Here is a 23,232-nt window from a genome sequence, read left to right as displayed (position 1 = left end):
GAAACATGTGAAAAGCTGGTGGTTGCCACTGGAGTTAAAATGTGTGGGCTCAAAGAAGACAGGGGGGTTAGTACCTGACACAGCTGTATTGGTGATGGGCTCAATAGAAATGTCAGTGGCCTTGGTGGGTACGAAAGTGGTGGCAGAGATAGTGATGGAGGCTGCAGTGGCTCCAGAAGCTGTGATAGAGACTGTGGTGGTCTCAGAACCTGTGAGGGAAGTTGCAGTGGGCTCAAAGCTTGCAGTGGAAGCTATGGTTGTCTCAGAGCCTATGATGAAGACAGTGTTGGTCTCAGAGCCTGCACTGGAGGGTGTGGAGGTCTCAGAACCTGTGGTACAGGCTGCGGTGGTCTCAGAGCCTGCAGTGGAGGCTGTGGTGGTCTCAGAGCCTGCAGTGGAGGCTGTGGTGGTCTCAGAGCCTGCAGTGGAGGCTGTGGTGGTCTCAGAGCCTGCAGTGGAGGCTGTGGTGGTCTCAGAGCCTTCAGTAGAGGTGGTGATGGCCTCAGAGCCTGCAGTAGAGGATGTGGTGGTATCAGAGCCTATGGTAGAGACCGTGGTGGTCTCAGAGACTGTGGTAGAGACTGTAGTCATCTCAGAGCCTGTGGTAGAGGCCGTGGTGGTCTCAGAGCCTGTGGTAGAAACTGTAGTGGCCTCAGAGCCTTCAGTAGAGGTGGTGGTAGTCTTAGAGCCTGTGGTATAGGCTGTTGTGGTCTCAGAGCCTGCGATAGAGGCGGTGGTGATCCCAGAGCCTGTGGTGGAGACTGTGGTGGTCTCCAAATCTGTGGTAGAAGCTGTGGTGGTCTCAGAGCCTGTGGTAGAGATTGTGGTGGTCTCAGAGCCTTCAGTAGAGGTGGTGATAGTATCAGAGCCTGTGGTATAGACTGTTGTGGTCTCAGAGCCTGCAATAGTGACTGTAGTGGTCTCAGAACCTTCAGTAGAGGTGATGGTAGTCTCAGAGCCTGTGGTAGAGACTGTGGTGGTCTCAGAGCCTGTGGTAGAAACTGTAGTGGTCTCAAAGCCTTCAGTAGAGGCTGTGGTAGTCTCAGAGCCTTCAGTAGAGGTGGTGGTAGTCTCAGAGTCTGCAGTAGAGGCTGTGGTGGTCTCAGAGCCTACGGTGTAGACTATTGTGGCCTCAGAGCCTTCAGTAAAGTTGGTAGTGGTCTCAGAGCCCGCTGTAGAGGCTGGGATGGTCTTAGAGCCTGCAGTGGAGATTGTGGTGGTCTCAGAGCCTGTGGTAGAGGCTATGGTGGTCTCAGAGTTTTCAGTGAAGACTGTGGTCATTTTAGAGCTTGCAGTGGAGACCTTGGTGGTCTCAGAGCCTATGGTAGAGGCCATAGTGGTCTCAGAGCCCATGGTGGAAGCCTTGGTGGTATCAGAGCCTGTAGTAGAGGCTGTGGTGGTCTCAGAGCCTTCAGTAGAGGCTGTGATGGTCTCAGAGCCTGTGGTAGAATCTGTGGTAGTCTCAGAACCCATGGTGGAGGCTGTGGTGGTCTCAGGGCCTGTATTAGAGGCTGTGGTGGTCTCAGAGCCTGTGGTGGTCTCAGAGCCTGCAGCAAAGACTGTGGTCATCTCAGAGCTTGCAGTGGAGACCTTGGTGGTCTCAGGGCCTATGGTAGAGGCCATAGTGGTCTCAGAGCCCATGGTGGATGCCATAGTGGTCTCAGAGCCTGTAATAGAGGCTGTGGTTGTCTCAAACCCTGTAGTAGAGGCTGAGGTACTCTCAGAATCTTCAGTAGATACTGTGTTGGTTTCAGAATCTTCAGTAGAGGCTGCGGTGGTCTCAGAGCCTGCAATGGAGACTGTGGTCTCAGAGCCTGCGGTTGAGACTGTGGTGGTCTCAGAGCCCATGGTGGAGGCTGCAGTGGTCTCAGAATGTGCAGTAGAGGCTGTTGTGGTCTCAGAGTCTGCAGTAGAGGCTGTGGTGGTCTCAGAGCCTGTGGTATAGACTGTTGTGGCCTCAGAGCCTTCAGTAAAGGTGATGGTAGTCTCAGAGCCCATGGTGGAGACTGTGGTGGTCTCAGAGCCTGCAGTGGAGACTGTGGTCATCTCAGAGCTTGCAGTGGAGACCTTGGTGGTCTCAGAGCCTGTGGTAGAGGCTTCAGTGGTCTCAGAGCTCATGGTGGATGCCATGGTGGTCTCAGAGCCTGTAATAGAGGCTGCAGTGGTCTCAGAATCTGCAGTAGAGGCGGTGGTGGTCTCAGAGCCTGTGGTAGAAGCCATGGTGGTTCCAGAGCCTGAAGTTGAGACTGTGGTGGTCTCAGAGCCTGCAGTGGAGCTGATGGTTGTCTCAGAGCCCATGGTGGAGACTGTGGTGGTCTCAGAGCCTGCAGTAGAGATTGTGGTGATCTCAGAGCTTGCAGTAGAGTTTGTGGTGGTCTCTGAGCCCATGGTGGAGACCATGGTGGTCTCAGTGCCTGTGGTAGAGATTGTAGTGGTCTCAGAGCCTGCAGTGGAGATGGTGGTGGTGTCAGAGCCTGCCGTAGAAGCCGTGGTGGTCTCAGAGCCTGCACTAGAGACTGTGGTGGTCTCAGATCTTGCCATGGAGGTGGTGGTGATCTCAGAACCTGAAATAGAGACTATGGTGGTCTGAGAGCCTGTGGGGGAGACTGTGGTGGTCTCAGAACCTGCTGTAGAGGCTGTGGTGGTCTCAGAGGCTTTAACCAGGACTGTAATGGTCTCAGAGCCTGTGGTAGAGGCTGTGGTGGTGTTAGAGCCTGCAGTGGGGGCCATAGTGGTCTCAGAGCTCATGCTGGATGCCGTGATCACCTTAGAGTCTGCAGTTGAGGTTGTGGTGGCCTCAGAGCCTGCTGTGGAGGTGGAGGTTGTGGTGGTCTCAGAACCTGCAGTAGATGCTGTGGTGGTTTCAGAGCCTGTGGTAGAGACTTTAGTGGCCTCAGAGCCTGCAGTGGTGGTGGTGGTGGTCTCAGAGCCTGTGGTGGAGACTGTGGTGGTCTCAGAGCCTGTGGTGGAGACTGTGGTGGTCTCAGAGCCTGTGGTGGATGCCATGGTGGTCTCAGAAATTATGGAGGAGGCCATCGTTGTCTCAGAGCCTGCAGTGGAGGTTGTGCTTGAGGCCATAGTAGTCTCAGGGACGGTAGTGGAGGCTGTAGTAGAGGTTGTTGTGGTCTCAGAGACTGCGGTGGAGGCCACAATAGTTTCAGAGCCTGCAGTGGAGGCTGTGGTTGTGTCAGAGCCTGTGGTGAAGGTCCTAGTGGAGGCTATAGTAGTCCCTGAGTCTGTGGTGGAGGCCGTGTTGGTCTCAGGGCCTGTGGTGAAGGCTGCAGTAGAAGCCATGGTGGAGGCCGAGGTTGTCTCAGAGCCTGTGGTAGAGTCTGTGGTGATCTTAGAGCCTCTAGTTAAGGCCATAGTAGAGGCCATGGTGGAGGCCATGGTGGTCTCAGAGCCTGTGATGGAGGCTGTGGTGGTGTCAGAGCCTTTTGTGAAGGCTGTGGTTTTCTCAGAGCCTGAGGTGGAGGACAAATAAGGTGGTGGGAATGGATTAAGGATGAATTTGCAGGTTTAGTATAGTGTTACTTTAACATATACTCAGTACTGCTTATTCATTTATTTATTCAGATATTGAGGGTTTAATATGTACCTGGTATTTTACTAAACTGGGCATACTCCTGTCAGCAAAAGAGATATGGGCTTATAATTTAGTAAAGAAGAGAGATACAACATAAAAAAATAAATACACATTGGCTTAAGTGCTGTTAAAGAAAGCAGTGGTGCTGCTTTAGATACTAGAGTCAGAAAAGGTCTCTTTGAGGAATTGATGTATGAACTGAGATCTGAAGGATAAGAAGGCAGCCATTTGGGCTAGGCATGGTGGCTCACACCTGTAATCCCAGCACTTTGGGAGGCCAAGGCAGGCAGATCACCTGAGGTAGGGAGTGCACGACCAGCCTGACCAACATGGAGAAACCCCATCTCTACTAAAAATACAAAATTAGCCAGGCGTGGTGGCACATGCCTATAATCCCAGCTATTCAGGAGGCTGAGGCAGGAGAATCACTTGAACCCGGAAGGCGGACGTTGCGGTGAGCCAAGATTGCGCCACTGCATTCCAGCCTGGTCAACAAGAGCGAAACTCCATCTCAAAAAAAAAAAAAAAAAAGGCAGCAATTTGAAAGGCCAGGAGAACGACATCACAGATCGATACCATAAGTACAAATACCCTGAGTTGTTAATGAGCTCGATGTGATTCGTGAATAAATAGGAGACCAGGGTGGCTGGAATGTAGTTATTGAAGGAGAAAACAAGGCTGTAGAGAGACCTTTTCTAACCATAATCTCTGAAGCAGGACCCCTGCCTTATTAACAGCACATAACCCAAAGGTGTGTTTACATTCTTTATATTCTAAACTCTCTTCTTTACAAGAACGTAAGCCCACATTTCTTTTTTTTTTGGAGACGGAGTCTCGCTCTGTCGCCCAGGCTGGAGTGCAGTGGCGCGATCTCGGCTCACTGCAAGCTCCGCCTCCCGGGTTCACGCCATTCTCCTGCCTCTGCCTCTCCGAGTAGCTGGGACTACAGGCGCCCGCCACCATGCCCGGCTAATTTTTTGTATTTTTAGTAGAGACGGGGTTTCACCGTGGTCTCGATCTCCTGACCTCGTGATCCGCCCGCCTCGGCCTCCCAAAGTGCTGGGATTAGAAGTGTGAGCCACCGCGCCCGGCCGAGCCCACATTTCTTTTGCTGACAGGGGTATGCTCAGAGTTTAGCAAAATATCATGGTAGAAGGTTAAATTTCATCTCAAATACAATGAGGACCCACTGGAATAATATACTCTGGTTAATTTTTCTTTGTTTTTATTTTGAAAAAAAAATCACAAATTCTTTTGTAACAAGTATAACACAAAGAACCCTTTTCCCTGAATCATTTTGGAGTTACTTGGTAACCTGATGTCTCATTATCCTTCAATACTTTATATATTCTCATACACAACCATAATACAGCCATCAAGATGAAGAAATTCACACGAATATATTGCTGCCACCTGATTTTTAGATCCCTTTCAAGTTTGTTAGTTGTTCTGATAATGTCTTTAACAGTAAACCAGTTCAATTCAGAATCATGTGTTCTTTTTGTTGTTCTGTCTCTTTAGTCTTCTTCAGTCTGGTGCAGTTCTTCAGTCTTCCTTTGATCTTCATAACTTTTAACCTTTGAAGATTACAGGTCAATTATTTTATAGAATTTTCCTTAAACTGAGTTTTTGTAATGTTTCATCATGATTAGGCTCATGTTATTAATCTTTGCCAGGAAAACCACTGAAGTGATGTTGTATTCTTCTCTTTGCATACTATCGGGTGACAGATAATATCAGTGTGTCCCATCATTGATGATGTTCTCTTGGATTACTTGATTAAGAAGGTGTATCCAGGCTGGTTTTTCTCCCTTTGTAGTTAATAAATATTGTGTTATGATTATAATTATGAAATGTCTCTCTATTCCTAATAATATATCTCTTCTTAAGCCTATTTTGTCTGTTATTGAAATAGTCACTCGATTTTTTTTTTAAATTGTTGTTAGCATGGCTAACATACAGTATGGCCATATCATTCTTCTTCTTATTTTTACCCTATTGTTTACCCTATTTGTAGTTATACTTAGTTAAAATTTATTTCTTGGTTGAATATTATTTATTTGGGGCTTTCTTTTTTAACCAATGTGTCAATCTCTGCCTTTTAATTGTGGTGTCTGAACCATATACATTTAACGTAATTATAAATATGTTGGGTCTGAGTCTTTTTTAGAGACAGAGTCTTGCTCTGTCACTCAAGCTGTAATGCAGTGGCACAATCACGGCTCACTGCAGCCTTGACTTTCTAAGCTCAAGAAATCCTCTTGCCTCAGCCTCCGAACTATCTAGGATCACAGGCACAAGTCGTGATGCCTGGCTCATTACTTTTTAATTTTTATTTTTTGTAAAGATAGGGTCTTCCTATGTTGCCTGGGCTTGTCTTGAACTCCTGGGCTCAAGTAATCTTCCTGCCTCAGCCCCAAAAAGTGCTGGAATTACAAGTGTGAACCACTGTAGCTGGCCCCGAATTTAATAGTCTTCATATTTGTTTTCTATTTTTCTCATCTGGTCTTCTTTCCTTTTCCTCCATTTTTCACCTACTTTTTTTTTTTTAATTAACCCAGTATTTTTATTGTTTCTTTTTTGTTTTGTTTTGTTTTGTTTTTTGAGACAGTCTTGTTCTGTCACTCACGCTGGAGTGCAGTGTTGGGATCTCAGCTCACTGCAAATTCCACTTCCCAGGTCCAAATGATTCTCCTGCCTCGGCCTCCTGAGTAGCTGGAACCACAGGCGTGCACCACCATGCCCAGCTAATATTTGTATTTTTAGTAGAGACAGGGTTTCACCATGTTGCCCAGGCTGGTCTCTAACTCCTGGCCTCAAGTGATCCACCTGCCTTGGCCTCCCAAAGGGCTGGGATTACAGGCATGAGCCGCTGCACCCGGCCCTGAGTCATTTTTGACCCCATTTTATTTCCACCATTAGCTTATTAAATATGATTCTTATTTGTGTGCCATTGCTCTAGGATTTACGATATACACCTTTAATTTATCACTGTCTACCTCCCAGTGAGCTCATTCCTCTTCATGTAAGGGCGTGAGAGTCTTAACACAGTACACTTCCATTTCCTTCTTCTAACCCTTGTACCACTGTTGTCATACATTTTATGTCTACATATGTTATAAGCCTCATAATTCATTGTTATTCAAGTATATTATCTTTTGAGAAGAATTTAAATGAAAAAAATCTTTTATTTTTACCCATATATTTATCGTTTCCAGCACACTTCATTCCTTTGCATAGATCTAAATTTTTTCTTCCTGAAGAACCTACTTTTACATTTTTAAAAAATGTCAGTCTTGCCGGGCGCGGTGACTCACGCCTGTAATCCCAGCACTTTGGGAGGCAGAGGCAGGCAGATCACCGGGAGTTTGATACCAGCCTGACCAAAATGGAGAAACCACATCTCTACTAAAAATACAAAATTAGCCAGGCATGGTGGCGCATGCCTGTAATCCCAGCTACTCGGGAGGCTGAGGCAGAAGAATCGCTTGAACCCGGGAGATGGAGGTTGCAGTGAGCCAAGATCGCACCATTGCACTCCAGCCTGGGGCAACAAGAGCGAAACTCCGTATCCAAAAAAAAAAAAAAAAAAGTCAACCTCCACGAGGCAGTGTCTTCCAGTTTTAGCTTGTCTAGAAAAGCCTTCATCTTCATACTGAAAATATTTTTACTCCATGTAATTCTAGGTTGATAGAGTATTTTTTCTTTCAGTATTTTAATGATTTTGCTTCTTTATCTTCTGGTTGTCACGGTTTTTCACAGGAAGTCTGTTATCATGCTTGTCTTTGCTCCTCTGTATACAATGTGTCTTTTCTTTTCTAGCTGGTTCTAGGATTTCCCATTTATCACTGATTTTTAGTTATTTGATTACATTGTACTTTGGTATGATTTTTTAAAGTTTATTTTGCTTGATATTTGTTGAGTTCTTGGGATCTGTGAGTTTATAGTTTTCATCAAATTTGATTTTTTCAGCTACTATTTCTTTAAACATGTTTTCGGTTCCCTTTTTTTCTGGAACTTCAGTTACACATATTGTAGACAAAACATTGTCTCACAAAATCACTGGTATTCTATTCATTTCTTTTCAGCCCATACTCCCTCCACCTCATACTCCCTCTCACCCTCACAAGATTCTGACAAAACATGCCAGGCTGTGGAGAAGTCCACTTCATCCAATTTAGTTTCTTTTTTGAGATGGAGTCTTGCTCTGTCACCCAGGCTGGAGTGCAGTGGTGCGATCTCAGCTCACTGCAAATTCCACCTCCTGGGTTCAAGGTATTCTCCCACCTCAGCCTCCTGAGTAGCTGGAAATACAGGCATGCGCCACCACACCCAGCTAATTTTCGTATTTTTAGTAGAAACAGAATTTCACCATGTTGGCCAGGCTGGCCTTGAACTCCTGACCTCAGGTGATCTGCCCACCTCAGCCTCCCAAAGTGCTGGGATTACAGGCGTGAACCACCGCACCCCACCCCAGTTTAGTTTCTTATATCCTTCTCTGGGCCACTGCGTCTCCCCTCCTGTCCAACCCTGATATCTGCTTTGCTCTGCCTCACCTCATGATGTGGGACTTAATCATTCAGGAAGGGAAGAGAAAGTAGAAAACAAAACTGATTTATGTTTTTAAAAGATCACACTCAGCCTGCTGTGTGAAAACTGGCATGTAGGAGGGCAAGAGTGAAAACAGAAAATTAATTAAGAGCAGTAATTTTTGCTTGAACTAGGATGGTAGCAGGGGAGATACATTTCAGTGGATGAATACAAGCTATGTTTTGAAATTAGAAAAGTAGAACCAATAGAAAGTGTTGAAAGGCTGCATGTGGTGGATGACAGGAAAAGAAGTCAAGAACAACTTCTAGCTTTGGGGCTTACGCAAAGAGCTGGAAATTAGTTCTGTTTACCTGAATGAACAGGGAGGAAGTGGAGGTTGGAAATATTAGAGATTTTGAACTTTTTGTGCCCATTAGATATCCAGGAGACTGTTTGTTGGCAGTTAGAAACCTGCACTTAGTTCTCAGAGGAGAAATCAAAACAAAAGGCATAAAACTGGAAGTCATTTAAATATACATTGTATTTAAAGCTTGAGACTGACTGAGATCACTTGTCTGGGAGAGTATAGTTGGAGAAGAGGCACTGGACCAAGCTCTGGCTACTCCATCATTCAGATAGAGGAGGAGAGGCAAATGAATGAGACTGAGCAGCAGCATCCAGTAAGGTAGAAAGAAAACTCTAAAAAGTGAATCAAGGAAGTCGAGAGAATAGAGAGGCTCTAGAAAAATATGGAAGTTAGCTGAATTGATTTTTGCAGAGAGATCAAGTAAGATATGGCCTGGGCCATGTCCATTGGATTCAGAGGCAATATGGAAGTGAGTTTAGTTTATTGAAAACAGATTTGCATGATGGGGTAGCCCCCAATTGGAATGAATAAAAGGATAAATAAGTATATATGGAGGCTTACGGATTTCATAGAAGAATAAAAAGTAGAGAAATATCAAAAGACATACCTCCACAAGGACAAAGGATGGAGAGATGACAACAGCAGAGGAGATATTAAAAAAAAAAATTTTAAAGATAATAGCAGGAGGATGAGTGGTAACTTTCCAACACAACAGAGAAAGCTTCAACATACAGCTCTCCACTGGGGGTGAGAGTAAGTCAACTACTGGTAAATTATTAATTCTGTGGAATCCTGGAAAGATTCAGGAGTTGCAGCTAGGCTCCTCCGAAGATTTGGGTGTGGCCTGTGACTAAATACAGGAAGGATGGTTGAAATGCAATGTAGCTAGGGACTGTCTCTCAGCTCCAGATCCCTCCTTCCACTCAAGGAGTTGGATGAATATACCTCTGTCCCTTATAACAGCTTAGGGTTTTATCTCTGGAGATATTGAAACCAAAGAAACTCTAGACCAGTGATCCCAGGCACTGCTGAGGGCAGGAGTGAAAGGTTTTACCGAAACTATGCAATTAAGGAAATGCTTACACCCTGAACTGTAAAATCCTCATTACCTCTTCCCTTACTCATCTTCCAGCACTTCAGCAGCTATGCTAGTATGCTCTAGACAGGATCTGGAGAATTCTTCTTGTGGAAAGAAATTAGCCAACACTAGATACTGACATTTTGAGGATCTTCCCAATCAAAACTGCCACGTCTCTACTAAGTTACCCTAAAGCTAAGTCCACCAGTGGACAGGATCTACCCCTGCACACAAAGCTTCCAGGCATCATATTAATGCCTCACTCTCAAATGCAAAGGACATTCTGGGATTACCAGATATTTGAGAAAAATCTCTAGCTTGAAATATAGAGACCAAAACAAATATCCCTGTGAATCAAAGCCAGAGAGAACTGAGACAATGCAAATAGCAAAACCAACTTCAAATGTCCTCAGCAATACAAGAGAAAGTATAGCACCCACGAAAAAAAAAAAAAAAATAAGAGATGCCATTTAACCAGCACTTTGGAGCCGAGGCGGCGATCACGAGGTCAGAGATGAGACCATCCTGGCTAACACGTGAAACCCGTCTCTACTAAAAATACAAAAAATTAGCCGGGCAAGGTGGCGGGCCCCTGTAGTCCAGCTACGCGGGAGGCTGAGGCAGGAGAATGGCGTGAACCCGGGGACGGAGCCTGCAGTGAGCAAGATCGCGCCACTGCACTCCAGCTGGGTGAAAGAGCGAGACTCTTCTCAAAAAAAAAAAAAAAACAAATAAGAGATGCCATTTTAAAAATGGTTGTAGAGAGAAAAAAAGATCTCTTTGAAATAAAAAAAAAACTCAAAATTCACTAGAAGGATTTGAAGACTTTAGAAGCTGAGGAAATCTCCCCAAAAGAAAAATAAAATGACAGAGTTGGAAGACAGAAGAAGAAATATAAGAAAATTAGAGTGTCAGCCCACGAGGTCAAAAATCCAAATTATAAGATTTTTCAAGAAGACAGAACACAGAAAATGGACAAGAGGCAATTATCAAAGAAAAAAATGCAATAAAATTTCCCAGAACTGACTGATATAACTTTCTAGTGTACAAATTCCTAACACAATGAAAGAATCCATACTATGACACCATATCATGAGATTTTAGAACAGTAGTTTAAAAAATCTGAAATCCTCCAGAAGAAAAAAAAAATGAGTCTCTTACAAGAGATCAATAATCTAAATATCAGACTTTACAATCTAGAATCTAGAAACAGTGGATCAATGCCTTTAAAATCCTGAGAAAAATCATATCCATCCTAGAATTCTATAACCAGCTAAACTATGAGTCAAATGTGAGGGTGGAATAAGACATTTTCAGACATATAAGGTCTATGGACAGCTGGGCTCATTTTTCTCTTCTTCCTGGGCACATGGCTAAGTTACATTTCTCAACCTCTCTCGTAGCTAGGTAGGGCTACATGTCTAAGCCCTAGTCAGAGGCCCCTAAAGGGAAGGAATACATATTAATTTCCACTTCATTTCTTTAAGAGTAAATACCTATTCCTTGATGTCTGCTTGTATATATATTTTTATTTTCTGTATATTATCATGTTTTGACATCTTAACAAACTTTTCTAGCTAGGGAGAGACAGCACCTTCCAGGGCTAGCCAATTCTTAGAAGTAGCAAAGGGCCCAGCCAGGAGCACGAGCTGATATGCAAACTAACCATTCCAGAGCCACAGCTGCTCCATCTGGCCCATATACTCCAGGAAACAATATTTATCTGCCTTAGTCATTCCAAAGCCAAGTACCAGGCAACTAGGTAGTAATCAGCTATATAGCTCGAAGAACACAGGAATTATTCAAACCAGCCAATCCTAAACTGTTCACCCTGCCTTTCCTTGCCTTTCCCACAGAAATCCCAATAAAAGGAAAGACCTAAACCTTTCCTTCACTCCTGTCTTCTGCCTCCTGACTACCTTGGTGTCTTTCTCAGGTGGTCCGGCATGGCAGTGTCATGCCTCCTGTCTCTAGGGCCTGTGAGCCTCTCCTTTTGTGGCTGCACCTTGACTGACTGTATCATAAAATAAGACAAAATACTGTTCTTCTGCCCTCTCCTTGGGCTGAAATGATGATGACACTGGAAACCATATGTCGAAGATGGAAGAGCCATATTCACCCAGGATCCCTGAATAGACTGCATGGAGCAGAGCTCCCACCATCCTATAATACTTACCTTAGGACTGGTACAAGGGAGAAAAATAAACTTGTTTTTCAAAGCCACTTTCGGGATCTCCTTGTTACAGCAGCTTAGCATTACCCTAACAGTGCATAAGGTTTTAAAATAATTTCCCACCACAAACTCTCTCTCTTAGGAAGATTCTAGAGAAAGTGATGCTCCAAGATGGAAAAATAAAGCCAGAAAAAAAGATAAGAATTTACAAGGGAAAAAAGGGAATTTCCAGAATGTTGCTGAATACAAATTGCAGGACAAGAGACCTAGCAAGCAACCAGTACTGGTTGGACAGAGGCTTCCAAATGGGATTGCTCAAGGGAAAAAAGTGAAACTGATAGATTGCATCATGTGTATTGAAAAGACAGAGATACTTCTGGTGGAGGTTTTGGGATGAATTAATTATATATACGAAGAAAACTATGGAAATTTTAAAAATAAGGCTATTATTAATATCTAGAAAAACAAAAATTACAAGAACGGATGGTCATCACAATGCAATTATATGACCCAGTTATAAATGTTACTAGAGGTCATTTATACTTATTATAATGTCATCACAATGCAATTATATGACCCAGTTATAAATGTTACTAGAGGTAACATTTATAGTTATCATAATGTAGACACTAAATGCTAGTTTAACACCAAAAATTTGATACAGTCATTTGGGGAGAATTGTGAGCGGGAATGTGAGACAGTAAGTGTGCAGGGGGAGTGGTCTAACCTAAATCTTTCTTTTCATTAGAAGGAAGACAATACATCATGCCCAAAGCAGGAAAAAAAAAAATCATCTCAACCAACAAAAAAGTAATGGTAGTAAGAGAATTTATGGCCGGGTGCAATGGCTCATGCCTGTAATCCCAGTGCTTTGGAAAGCTGAGGTGAGAGGATCCCTTGAGCCCGGGAGTACCAGACTGCAGTGAGCTATGATGGTGTCTCTGCACTCCAGCCTGGGTGACAGAGTGAGATCCTATCTCTAAATAAATAGATAAATGCAGTATGAAGGTAAATGCCAACAGGAGCCCTGGGAAGCAGGACTCAGAGTAAGAAGCAATTGGGGAAAGGGAATCAGGGGCTGAAATTTTATGAGAAGCCTTGTAGGACTACAAGTATTTCTTTTTCAGAACTACTTACATTAATTACCTAATACAATAAAATAAAATAAACAAGTGAGTGGGAGGTGAGAAGTGACATAGCAAGTGTGGAGAAGTCCTTCAAGAATGGGGGTGAGGGGCCGGGCATGGTGGCTCACACCTGTAATCTCAGCACCTTGGGAGGCCGAGGTGGGTAGATTGTCTGAGCTCAGGAGTTCAAGACCAGCCTGGGCAACACAATGAAACCCCGTCTCTACTAAAATACAAAAAATTAGCTGGGCGTGGCAGTGTGTGCCTGTAATCCCAGCTACTCGGGAAGCTGAGGCAGGAGAATCGCTTGAACCTGGGAGGCAGAGGTTGCAGTGAGCCAAGATTGCGGCATTGCACTATAGCCTGGGCAACAGAGCGAGACTCCATCTCCAAAAAAAAAAAAGAAGAAGAAGAATGGGGGTGAGGAGGAGAGTGGAGGGAGAGGTGGTGGCTGAGGAGTGATGCGGGGACGTTAGGATGGACATCATTCAGTGTTTGGTCCCGGGACATCTGGGATCACACTGTCTGAGGAACCCACGCCATCCCACCAAGCTTACTGAATCAAGATCTTGCTTGGTGGGGTGTCAGGGCCTGGAAACCCAAGTTTCTAATCATCTCCTTGGATGATACTTGTGCATACAGAACTGAGCTTGTTTGGATGCCGATGGAAAGGACCCAAGAAAGGTAAAGCGAGATGGGAGGGGAAGGAGAAATGCACTGAGCAAAGCCACCGAGACAGCAGGAGGGTGAGAAGGCGCCCAGGGTTCAGATGGAGGAGTTGGTCCTTGCTAATCCACTGTAATAGGGCTAGAGGAGACACAGTTGGTCACTTTATAGATCTAGTGGTGGGAAAAGAGGAGGGCCCTTTCAGTCCTTGCACGCTTGCTCCCTTTTGTAAGGAAATATTATTTAAGTCTATGTTTTACAGTAGACCAAGGGTTCCATGGGGGCCAAGACCATGGCATTTCCCACTCCATTCCTCACCATGGCCTAGCACGCAGCAGTGCCTGGCCCAGAGGAGGAGCTCTATAAATGTTTGTTGAATGACTACACGAATGACAGTTTCTTCTGAGGTAAGGGGACTCTTGTTTAAAATCAGACAGATAGGACTGGAGTTCAGGATTAGGACAGGTGATGGGCAGATCTGGAAGGCATGGGTAGGCAGAGAACAGTTGAAGCATTCAGGATGAAGGCAACAGGAAAGAGAAGAAAAAGAACACTGAGGGAAGTGCTGAAGCGGGCAAGGGAGTGAATCCAGAGTGGGGTGCAAGAAACAGATGCATACTGAGGAAGAAGGGGGAAGCACTCCAAATCCTCCACATCATCCAACCTAGACCTTCTCTTTCAACCGCACCTCCTGCTTCTCGATGAGCCATCGTACAGTAAAGGCAATGGAATGGATGAGCCAGTTAACCTGGTGTCTCATAATTAGGGAAGATATGTTGATGTAAGAAATCAAAAACTGGAGTGAACAGAACTGTCTCAGACAGCCCATTGGAATCACACGGAGCCCAGTTCACTTCTCCCCTGGGCTATTTCCTTTCACAGCCATTGCTGATCCAATGCCAGAGCCAACCCCTCAGTGGCCGAAGTCCAGTTTGTTTCTACCAGGGAAATTCTCAGGGGGCTATACATGGATTTGGAATCAGGCAGCATCCGAAGAAGGGTTGAAGCAAAAAATAAAAAAACAGTAGATGCAGTGATCAGGGAACACTTCTACACTGCTAGTGGGAATGTAAACTAGTACAGTCACTATGGAAAACAGTGTGGAGATTTCTTAAAGAACTAAAAGTAGAACCACCATTTGATCCAGCAATCCCACTACTGGGTATCTACCCAGAAGAAAAGAAGTCATTATACAAAAAAGATACTTGCACACACGTTTATAGCAGCACAATTCACAATTGCAAAGTCATGGAACCCAAATGCCCATCAATCAACGAACAGGTGGATAAAGAAACTGGCATATATATACGATGGAATACTACTCAGCCATAAAAAGGAACGAATTAATGGCATTTGCAGCAACCTGAATGAGACTGGAGACTATTATTCTAAGTGAAGTAACTCAGGAATGGAAAACCAAACATCGTATGTTCTCACTGATATGTGGGAGCTAAGCTGTGAGGACCCAAAGGCATGAGAATGATACAATGGACTTTGAGCACTAGGGAGGAAGGACGGGGGAGGCATAAGAGATAAAAGACTACAAATAGGGTGGGTGCAGTGTATACTGCTCGGTGATGGGTGCACCAAAATCTCACAAATCACCACTAAAGAACTTATGTAACCAAATATCACCTGTACCCCAATAACCGATGGGAAAAAAAAAGAAGGATTGAAGGATTTTTACTTGACTTTAGACTGAGATCCTGGTTTTAATTTGGAATTAAGAATGCTATTGGAACTAGAATTTTCCAGTTAAAAACAAAACTTTTATCCATGATACAAAGGAAAGTAAAAGTCTCAGCCGGGCGCGGTGGCTCACGCTTGTAATCCCAGCACTTTGGGAGGCCGAGGCGGGCGGATCACGAGGTCAGGAGATCGAGACCATCCTGGCTAACACGGTGAAACCCCGTCTCTACTAAAAATACAAAAAAAAAAAAAAAAAAACCCAGATGTGATGGTGGTGGCGGGTGCCTGTAGTCCCAGCTACTCTGGAGGCTGAGGCAGGAGAATGGCATGAACCTGGGAGGCAGAGCTTGCAGTGAGCAGAGATCACGCCACTGCACTCCAGCCTGGGCAACAGAGTGAAAAAAAAAAGTCTCACCCCCGCCCCCCATTTCCCCAGCACCGCCCCACCACCCCACAACTTGTGCTCACAGCCACAGCTGGGGGAGACTAATACAGATTTGCTTCTAAGATAGCATCAGAGTCATGGTCAGTGGAATTGGGATGAGTACTGGCTTTTGCAGAAATGGGCAAAAAAAAAAAAAAAAGAATCATCGTTTCTGGAAGAAGAGTCATGCCTGGGCAGGGGATCCCACATCTCCTTCAGGCTTTATGTGGCCTCCATGCCCCTCTCCCTCCTTAACTGCTGAGTCACTTACTGGGTCCCAGAAGTCCAAAGAGAAGCAGCCACAGGAACCAGAAGGCAGGAGAGATGTTTCCTCTTCTCATTTCTAAATGATGCACATGAAAGTTGTCATTTAGATGCCTGGGTTCCAAAGGAAGGATAGGCCAAAGAGGCGGAGGACAAGGGGCAAACCCCTTGTGCCTTGATAGAAAATAAAGTTGCACAAAAAGACCCAAAGGCCAGCCAGTGCCAGGGTAAGCCTTGTAGGCAGGTGGGATGGTTGGGGGGAGCCCCAGAATTGCTCCACAGTTTGGCTTCTTATTTTTCTTCTTTTTTCCTCGCAAGCGTGTCTGTGGCATTTATAGCTGATACTGAGTAGGGGAGGCCAGAGCTTTGGGTCCTCCCTCCCCAGGGAGGGGCATCTCCGCACTGTGCTTTCTGCAGGGCCGTTTGGAGAGATGTACCCTACAGGAATCAAGGCGGAGGAGAGAGCCGAGTCGGCAAGACCAGAGGGCGCACACATGAGGAGGGGCAGGGAGGGAGGCAGAATGAGGGGATCAAACTTGTCGGAGTGGAAGGGACCCACCCTTTGAACCAGAGCTGACCTGAAACCTGTTTTCCCTGGGTATGCCTCATTTTCAAAGCAGGAGGCCTTTGTAGAAGAAAGAAGAGGAAGAGAAGAAAAGGAAATAAATGGATGGTAAAGGTCAATAGCAGTCTATCTGGGGGAAGCTGGGGATTTGGAGGGTGAGAAGAGCATCAGGACACACGCCCGGCTTTCTCCAGAGTGCTCCTTCCCAGCTGCAGAGCAGCACGTGGCCGTGTGACTGATACACTCCACTCCCTGTGAGCTCTCCAAGGGTGGGGAAAGTGGACACTGAGTGAGTCTCATTTCTAGTATCAAGTGGAAGTGAGTAGGGAAGAGGATGGGCATGGAACTACCCATTTCCCTGAGTCAATCTTTGGCAATGGCTCTTAAGCATAGGTCAGGGACCCTAACTCACCTGGGTCCCTATTTCTAGGCTCACAACTAGCAGTTGATTGAAATTTACCTTGTGTAACTCAGATATGCAAGGAAAAATGTAGTTTGGCTTGCCATAACTCACCCAACTCAGTTTTCCGACTCTCTTTCCCACCCATGGCAGGGAAGGCTGGGGCTGGAAATGAGGATATGGGTTTAAGCTTGCCAAATATTAGTGATTAAATTCCATTTTCTTTTTAAAGTGTCTCTTTCGGAGGGCATACTGTATGGTTCTAATTATATGAAAGTCAAGTACAGGGAAAAATCAACTGATGATGATTGAAGTCAAAATACTGGCTACCTCTGGGATGGCACTGATGGGGAGGAGGCGGGGGAGGCTTCTGGGGTGATGAGAATCTGACACATCTTGATCTGGAAAGTGGGTAGGTGAGTGTATGCATGTATTAAGATTCAATAATTGGCCGAGCACGGTGGCTCATGCCTCTAATCCCAACACCTTGAGAGGCTGAGGTGGGAGGATTGTGTGAGCCCAGGAGTTCAAGACCAGCCTAGACAACATAGCAAGACCCTGTCTCTATTTATTCAAAATAAATACATTAAAGAATTAAATAAAATTCAACGACTTGAGCACTTATGTGTCCACTCTGCACATTTTACTGAATACAGTTTAAGCCTCAATTTAAAGATTAAAAACAACAGTCAATGGTACAAACTTTCAGTTATAAGATGAATGAGTTCTGGGACTTTAATCACATGGAGACTATAATTAACAATATTGCATTGTCTATCTGAAATTTGCTAACACACACACAAAAAAATGGTAAATATGTGTTGATGATGTGTTCATTAGTTTGATAGTGGTAATTATTTCACAATGTATACTCGTCAAATCAACACATTGTTCACCCTGAAAACATATAATTTTTATTTGTCAATTATACCTCAACAAGCTTGGGGGGAGAATTAAAAACAATAAAAAAAAAATTTGGTGGCTCACTTCTGTAATCCCAGCACTTTGGGAGGCCAAGGCGGGCAGGTTAGGAGTTCGAAACCAGCCTGATCAACATGGTGAAACCCCATCTCTACTAAAAATAAAAATAAAAAAAAAAATTTAGCTGGGTGTAGTGGCAGGTGCCTGTAATCCCAGCTACTTGGGAGGCTGAGGCAGAAGAATTGCTTGAACCTGGGAGGCAGAGGTTGCAGTGAGCCAAGATCGTGCCACTGCACTCCAGCCCTGGTGACAGAGTGACACTCCATCTCAAAAAAAAAAAAAAAAAAAAAAAAGACAAAGAAAACAATGTCTCAGGTCTCTTTTGGGTAAATACTTGGCCACGTGAAATTTAATGCCCCTCTCAGGACTGTTTTCCCCATTTCAAGGGCTCTCCCCTCCACTTCTTCTTTCCTGCACATCCTCTGAGCAGGAATTTATGCCTCCTACTGGCAGTGTGGGAACAAGACTTGGGCCCTTCAAGCTGGTCTCTCCTGAGCTTCCTCTCGTCCCATCTGGTCACTGGGATCCTGCATTGGCATCCAATGACTCTGAGACACAGTACTACAATTGTCTTCATTTTACAAATAAGGAAACTAAACCATGGAGAAGAAGTCAAGTAATTTGGCCAAACTCACAAAGTTAGTAAGTGATGGAGTCAGGAGTTAAACTATCAGTCCAGCTGCAGAGCCTGTGCTCTTCGCCATTATAAAAGGAGCGTGTCATATCCAAACAGGACTTTGAGTCTGGCCCCTGAATATCTTCCTCCAACAAGACTGCCTGTTCCCAACCTCATCTGACATAGAAATTCTGGAGCTGTCACTGTTAGGAAGTATGCGGAATATAAAACCACAAAGCTACAGAGGCCCAGTTATGTGGAATTTGAAAAATAGGTGGACGAGTCATCATAAGGGACATGTCGGGAAAATTAATGAATTAAGAACAGGTTACTCGAGTGCAGCTGACTGGTCCGAGATCATTTTTTAAAATGCCTCCTTGGAGAGTCTGAGTCATGAGGGTTCTGATGACTATGAAGGAAAGAGCAAACAGGGGTTGTGGGCTTAGGACTTGGGCTTGTTTTAGAGAGTAAGAGATTAGTTTCGCACAGAGTAGGGAATTCCAGGGACCTGGGAATTACACGTAGAGTATACAATTTATAAACATAGCATAGATTTGAAATTCGCCCTTGAATGACCTGTGCTGAAAGTTTGATTTAGGAAATACCTGTGTTCCAGATTCTCGCTGCATCTCTCTCAACCTCACCCTGTCCCAGCTTTGATTTTCTTCAACCTGGCTGGACAAGGGGTCTGCTTTCCCTTCTAATTTTAGTTTATCCCCAATTCAAGTAAAGTTCTTTTCATCACAAGAAGTTTCAATGGTACCTTCCATATAGCATATAGTTTATCAGAAAGTAACAAAAAGAAGCAAGATTTTCTGTGAAATATAGCCCAATATGGTCTATGTCTGTGACCCATTTTCCCACAGACGGACCACTCTGAAGGCAGCCACCGTCCCTGGATTTGGAGATCTCTCCTACGGCTGCTTAAGCTTCTTCAGCTATCTGAAGCCACCATTTGTGTAGAAATGTCCTATGTGCTTGAGTGCCCGTCTTCAAATTTTCTGTCATGTATACGTTCAAAAACAATTTTGAAAAGCTGTTTTCCTTCCTCTGTTTATGTTAATCTAAATTTTTATCATACTTTTAATTATTGCAAAAAATGTAATTTCTACCATATTGTAAATATAGACATTGAAATAATAAAAGTTTTTACTACTCTTTAAAGTGTTTCCAGTGGACTGTAAACACTAACAGCATCTCAATATTCATCATTATCCATTTTTTTAAATTTTATTTTACTTTAAGAGATGGGGTGTCTCACTATATTGCTCAGGCTGGTCTTGAACTCTTGGACTCAAGCAATCCTCCCACTTCAGCCTCCCAAAGTGCTGGGATTACAGACGTGAGCCACTGTGCCTAGCTTCCATTAACCTTTTGAATAACATATAAGCAAGCTCTTCCTCAATAGTCTAGGTTTTTAAATGGTTCCTCCTGCTCTATGATCTTATAGTTCCATTTTACTTTCCCCATATTATTCTACTGGTCTCTCTCCATATATCATATTAAATACCAGTAACATAAAATATTCTACTGCTATATATATATAACAGTATATCTAATTAATAAACCTTATCTCTTAGAGCAGTTTTGGGTTCACAGCAAAATTAAGTGGAAAGTACAGAGGTCCCATAAACTCCCTGCCTCTACGCAAGCACAACCTCCCCGCCTCATTGACATCAGGGTTTACTCTTGTATATTCTATGGGTTTTGACAAATGTACAATGACATGCATCCACCATTGTATTATCATATACGGTAGTTTCACACCCTAAGAATCCTCTATGCTCCACCTATTCATCATCCCACCCTCGTAACCCCTGGCAACCATTGACTCTTGACTGTCTTTATAGTTTTGTCTTTTCCGGGATGTCATATGGTCTGTAATATTTTTTTGCTTGAAAAGCTTTTATCGATCACCCTATCATACTCCTCTGCACCAAAAGATATGTTTATAAACTTCTAAAAAATTTCCTGTGCCTTGTAAGACTCTGTGTTGAATTTATAGCCCCCAGTAACTTTTTGGTGAATTAAGCAAAAATGCTTCTCTTATGATATGTTTTTCCATATTTTCAAGAAAATATGAATCATTAACTTACCTAACATTTTTTATTTTTCATTTTTTTGAGACGGAGTCTCGCTCTGTCGACCAGGCTGGAGTGCAGTGATGCAATCTTGGCTTACGGCAACCTCCACTTCCCAGGTTCAAGCTATTCTCTTGCCTCAGCTTCCCATGTAGCTGGGACTACAGGCGCCTGCCACCACACCAGCTAGCTTTTGTATTTTTAGTAGAGATGGGGTTGCACCATGTTGGTCAGGCTGGTCTCAAAAGCCTGACCTCAAGTGATCCACCCACCTCCGCTTCCCAAAGTGCTGGAATTACAGGCATGAGCCACCTCGTCTGGCCAACTTACCTAACATTTTAAAAATAACACAACTTACAGAGCGCTTACGAAATGCAGGACTATTCTAAGGCTTCACAATAACCCCATGAAGTGGGTACTATTTTCACTCTCATGTTTACAAATACGGAAACTGAGACCCAGAAGAGTTAAGGAATTTGTGCAAAGGCACGATGAAATTGGATTTGAAACCAGAAATTCGAGCTCCACAATCTGTGCTCTTAGCTGACATGCCGTATGGCCTCTGTATGTGTCTTTTATCTTAAGGTGTAACATTAATCACTTGGAACTTGCAACATCTTTCTCCTTGAAATCATGCAAAATACACAATTGTTACCTAAACCAAGAAACTAGTGAACAGGAAGCTCTTTCCCCTTACAGAAAATGGTGTACAATTCAGGGAAGTGTGCTTCATAGCACATTGCTTTGTCCCAGCAAGTCGTTGACAAATCTTGAATATTCTAAAATAGGCAGACAGACAGATAAGGTGGGTTGGCTGCCATGGGATTTTTCTCCTTGGTTAAATAAGCCACTGCTTCCTTTATTCTTTCTGCTGATTCTGCTCTTGCTCCAATCTCATGAGATACTGCCTCAAGAGGGATGCCTTTTTAAAGAGTGGATAGAAGAGAAGAGATTTTAAAAAAAAAAAAAAAAAAAAGAAAGAAAGAAAGAAAAGAAAAAAAGAAGTTTGTATTACTCCTGTTACTTCATTCTACAGTGTATCTGCGTAAATAACATCTTAACACATGCCAAAATACCAGTTCCTTACACTCCACGTAGCCCTTCACAGGAATTTATATGAGGCAGGAGAAAACAGGAAGTCCTACTCTGGGTATATGATCCCTAAATTAGAGGTGGTTTTTGAGGTATCCCTTTACTAAAGGGATTATTTGTTAAGTAAAGGCTTTATTTGACACCCTGAAATGTTCTACACCCTGCGGAAATGTGGTAATAATAATATGGGAGCCACAGAGGAAATGTTGGATGTTCGTCAAAGAGGAGTCAGAAAAGTGTGGCCCTGACCACAAAGGTGCTCTCAGACAGATCAGTTCTAGGCAACAAGCGCATACGGAAGTTGAAGATCTGGAAAATGGTTCGCATCAAACAACCCACACCTGCATAATACTCTTCAGGAAGTCTTCATGTACGTCCAAGATGTGGGGGCACAGATGCGATGTGAAGATCACTGTGCTAAATCCACAGTGCAAAGGCACGGGCAGCCCTTTAACCCTGTCCACTTCCTGGACTTTTGCTTGGGTCATACGTGCTTGGAGTAGGTGTATTCCATGACGAAAGCTGGGTAATGATGTTTCCAAACTCTACCCACATGCCCCAGTTGCTGGGAGTAATGAGACACTCACAGCATAGCTATGTGAATCAATCACAAGCTAAATTGCTCACCACGGATTCCCCCCTTTTCTCCTTCCTCTAGCTCAAAATGCCCATTCATTGGAGTCATTTGTTGTTTATTTTTGGAAATAATTTTTTTTAATTTGAGACAGAGTCTCACTCTGTCGCCCAGGCTGGAGTGCAGTGACACGATCTCAGCTCACTGCAACGTCCACCTCCCAGGTTCAAGTGATTCTCATGCCTCAGCCTTCCAAGTAGCTGGGACTACAGGCATGCACCACCACGTGTGGCTAATTTTTGTATTTTTAGTAGAGACAGGGTTTTGCCATGTTGGCCAGGCTGGTCTCGAACTCCTGGCCTCAAGTGATCTGCCTGCCTCAGCCTCCCAAAATGCTGAGATCACAGGTGTGAGCCATCACACCCGGCCAGTAAATAAAAATTTTTATTACATAATGTGCCTGGTAATAACTTAAGAACTTTATTGAGCTATAATTTACATACCATATAATTCACCTGTTTAAATTATATAAACCTGGCTGGGCAAGGTGGCTCACGCCTCTAATCCCAGCACTTTGGGAGGCCGAGGCGGGTGGATCACCTGAGGTTAGGAGTTCAAGACCAGCCTGGCCAACAGTGGTGAAACCCCATCTCTACTAAAAATACAAAAATTAGCGAGGCATGGTGGCACTCGCCTATAATCCCAGCTCTTGGGAGGCTGAGGGAGGAGAATCTCTTAAACCTAGGAAGCAGAGGTTGCAGTGAGCCGAGACTGCACCACTGCACTCCAGCCTCGGTGACAGAGTGAGATTCCATCTCAAGTTAAAAAAAATTATAACAATAAAATAAAGTATATAAACCAATGGTTTTAGTCCAGGTGCAGTGGCTCACGCCTGTAATCCCAGCACTTTGGGAGTCCAAGGTGGGTGGATCACCTGAGGTCAGGAGTTCGAGACCAGCCTGGCCAACAGTGGTGAAACCCCATCTCTACTAAAAATACAAAGACAAAACAAAACAAAA

General features: G+C 44.2%; 1 protein-coding gene across 1 annotated transcript in view; it reads right to left on the bottom strand.

The window, feature by feature from the left end:
* MUC22 (mucin 22) overlaps positions 1–23,232 on the bottom strand; it is a 64,640-nt gene that overhangs the window by 4,829 nt on the left and 36,579 nt on the right. Inside the window, exon 4 of the mRNA XM_004092823.2 lies at positions 75–3,476. Coding sequence (XP_004092871.2) covers positions 75–3,476 — 3,402 coding nt within the window. The remainder of the gene's footprint in view (positions 1–74; positions 3,477–23,232) is intronic.

This window comes from Nomascus leucogenys, chromosome 22a (genome assembly GCF_006542625.1).
Source record: "Nomascus leucogenys isolate Asia chromosome 22a, Asia_NLE_v1, whole genome shotgun sequence".
Taxonomy (NCBI): Eukaryota; Metazoa; Chordata; class Mammalia; order Primates; family Hylobatidae; genus Nomascus; species Nomascus leucogenys.
The sequence above is the reverse complement of the archived record's forward strand: the minus strand, read 5'-3'. Positions and strand labels throughout refer to the sequence as shown.